The 2,825-nt window shown below is 49.2% G+C and overlaps 1 protein-coding gene across 1 annotated transcript; it reads left to right on the plus strand.

The window, feature by feature from the left end:
• Positions 1–135: 135 nt before the first annotated feature.
• On the plus strand, positions 136–2,313 carry LOC124893678. The gene has a single exon (XM_047404584.1). It carries the CDS (start codon positions 136–138, stop codon positions 2,311–2,313), a length of 2,178 nt encoding a protein of 725 aa, XP_047260540.1.
• The last annotated feature ends 512 nt before the right edge of the window (positions 2,314–2,825 follow it).

Here is a 2,825-nt window from a genome sequence, read left to right on the forward strand (position 1 = left end):
AGTGTTCGGAAGTTCTTGGGACGAATTTAGGGTGGTTTAGGACTGAATTTTAGCCTCAATATCGTGAGTGTTAAGCTGTCCGCACGTGGCTAAAATTAGGCCCGTGACAAAGTGGTATCAAAGCAGATTTTGAACATGGCATACGACGGCGACGAGGAGGTTCACGGCGGAGACAACTTGGGCAAAACCAAGACCCGAAAACGTGACAAGAGTAGGAACAAGGATGAGGCCCAACTTCCAGTTAGTGAGGCTGTCACTAACGTGGAAGATGGAGAAGGTTCAGCATCCGGCTCTCTCGATGAGCGAATCGTTAGCACAGAGGCTGGCCTAGCGGTTTTGGGCCATCGCTTCAAGACTCTTGAGTCCAACGTTGGTACCCTTGAGGCTGCTGCTCTTGAAGGGCTGGACGAAGTCAAAGTCGACTTGTCCGAGCAAAATGAAGAGCACAAAGAGGGGCTGACCAGCTTGGAACTCAAGCTCACGGAAGCCTTATCGGCGCTACACGAAGAGTTCGGGGCGAAACTGTCCGAGGTGATGCTTGGGCAGTCCGCTTTGCAGGAGGAAGTTGCTGATTTGAAGCAACAACTGGAAGCAGCCCGTGTTGGTGGAAACCATGGTTCCGTGGCGCACCATGATGTTCGTATTGAGGCTCCTAAACCCAACGTGTTTAAGGGTGAAAGGAACGCTCAAGACGTAGAGAATTTCATATGGCAATTGGAGTCATATTTTGAGCACGTCAAGATTGTTGACGGGGCAGCAAGGATTCGAATTGCAACCATGTACCTCAGTGACGTCGCAATGTTGTGGTGGCGTAGGAAAAAGGTGGACATGGAGAGGGGTCTTTGCACCATAAATGATTGGGATCAGTTTACGGACGAGTTGAAGGAACAATTTTACCCTCAAAACGTTGTAGATGAGGCTCGACGGAAGTTGAGGGAACTTAAACAAACTTCTTCCATTCATAACTATGTGAGGGAGTTTACGAAACTCTCACTTCTTGTGACGAGTTTCAGCAGTGAAGATTTGCTCTTCTTCTTTCTTGATGGCCTCCAAAATTGGGCCAAACAAGAATTGAGGAGGCGCAATGTCAAGACCGTGGATGAGGCCATCAAAGTGGCGGAATCCTTGACTGATTTTCATGCCGATTATGCCAAGTCGAAGGATAGTCGGAACAAGCCCATTGCTGCCAAGGGAGATCGTGGGGAGAAAGGCAAAGACAAGTTTATTCCCAACAAAAACCGTGAGTTCAAAGGCGAACGCAACCAGCCATCGTCGTTCCGCAAGAACTACGAGGAGAAGAAGAAAGGTGTGGCTAACCGCGATAGCGGCTGCTACCTTTGCGGGGATACATCTCACTTTGTGAGATCTTGTCCTTCGTTGAGTAAGTTGGGAGCGATGGTTGCAGCAACACGGAGGGATCAAGCTAGTGCGCAAGCCGGAAGTTCCGGGGAGCAAGAAGCACAAGCTGCCACTTCGGAGAAAGGAAAGGGACATGCCGTTGGTTTATTCAACCACATGGCTTTGTTCAATCACATGACGCTCGCTGCTCTTGCCGCAAAGAAGCATAGCGTGAGAGCTCGGGAGTCATTATTTGTTGATGGAAAGGTGAATGGCCGAGCAGTCCGCATTATGGTGGACACCGGAGCAACGCAAAACTTTGTTACGGAAGAAAAGGCTAAAGAACTTGGCCTTGCATTCGTGACCAGCGATTCCATGTTAAAAACCGTCAATTGTCTCCCTACCAATGTCAATGGCCTCGCTCCTCGGGTGAGTCTCACCTTGGGAGGTTGGAAGGGAGAGACGGATTTTTCGGTTGTTCCGATGGATGTCTTTGATATTGTATTGGGGCTGGATTTTTGGTATGAGATTAACGCGTTTATTTCGCCACGTCTCAACCAACTTGCCATTTGCGATGAAGGTGGTTCTTGCATCGTTCCACTTATTCGGGTCGCTCAAAGCGGCACCCGTCTGTCGGCCATGCAGCTTGTTAAAGGTTTCAAGAAAGGGGAACCAACCTTTCTTGCGACATTGATGGAGATCGGTGGCTGCCAAGAAGCTGAATTTGTGCCATCATGTGTCCAACGTGTTCTTGAAGAGAACAAAGATGTAATGCCGGAGGAGCTGCCCAAACGGTTACCTCCGCGAAGGGAGGTTGATCACGAGATCGAGCTGGTACCCGGGGCAAAGCCACCAGCTATGGCCCCGTATCGGATGTCGCCTCCGGAGCTCGAGGAACTTAGAAAACAACTCAAGGAGCTGCTGGAATCTGGCCATATCCGACCCTCCAAGGCACCCTTTGGTGCTCCAGTCTAGTTTCAAAAGAAGAAGGAAGGGACGTTGCGGTTGTGTATTGATTACCGTGCCCTCAACAAAGTCACGGTGAAAAACAAATACCCCATTCCTTTGATAGCTGATTTGTTTGATCGACTGGGGCAAGCCAAAGTATTCACGAAGATGGATTTGAGGAAGGGCTATTATCAAGTTCGCATAGCCGAAGGAGATGAAGCCAAGACGACGTGTGTGACTCGTTATGGGTCCTACGAGTGGCTGGTCATGCCGTTTGGACTGACCAACGCACCAGCCACGTTTTGCACACTAATGAAAAAAATCTTCCAGCCATACTTGGATCAATTTGTGGTCATATACTTGGACGACATTGTTGTCTATAGTAGCTCAATGGAAGAGCACGTTAGGCACCTTCAAATCGTGTTTAATGTGCTGCGGGAAAACGAGCTATGCGTCAAAAGGGAGAAGTGCACTTTTGCACAACCGAAGGTACAATTCTTGGGCCATACGATCAGCCAAGGGCAGATCCAAATGGATAG

Source organism: Capsicum annuum, unplaced genomic scaffold (genome assembly GCF_002878395.1).
Source record: "Capsicum annuum cultivar UCD-10X-F1 unplaced genomic scaffold, UCD10Xv1.1 ctg63733, whole genome shotgun sequence".
NCBI lineage: Eukaryota > Viridiplantae > Streptophyta > Magnoliopsida > Solanales > Solanaceae > Capsicum > Capsicum annuum.

Bases quoted from the DNA above. Each gene is read 5' to 3' on its own strand.
- LOC124893678 (XM_047404584.1), top strand. From the start codon at position 136: ATGGCATACGACGGCGACGAGGAGGTTCACGGCGGAGACAACTTGGGC.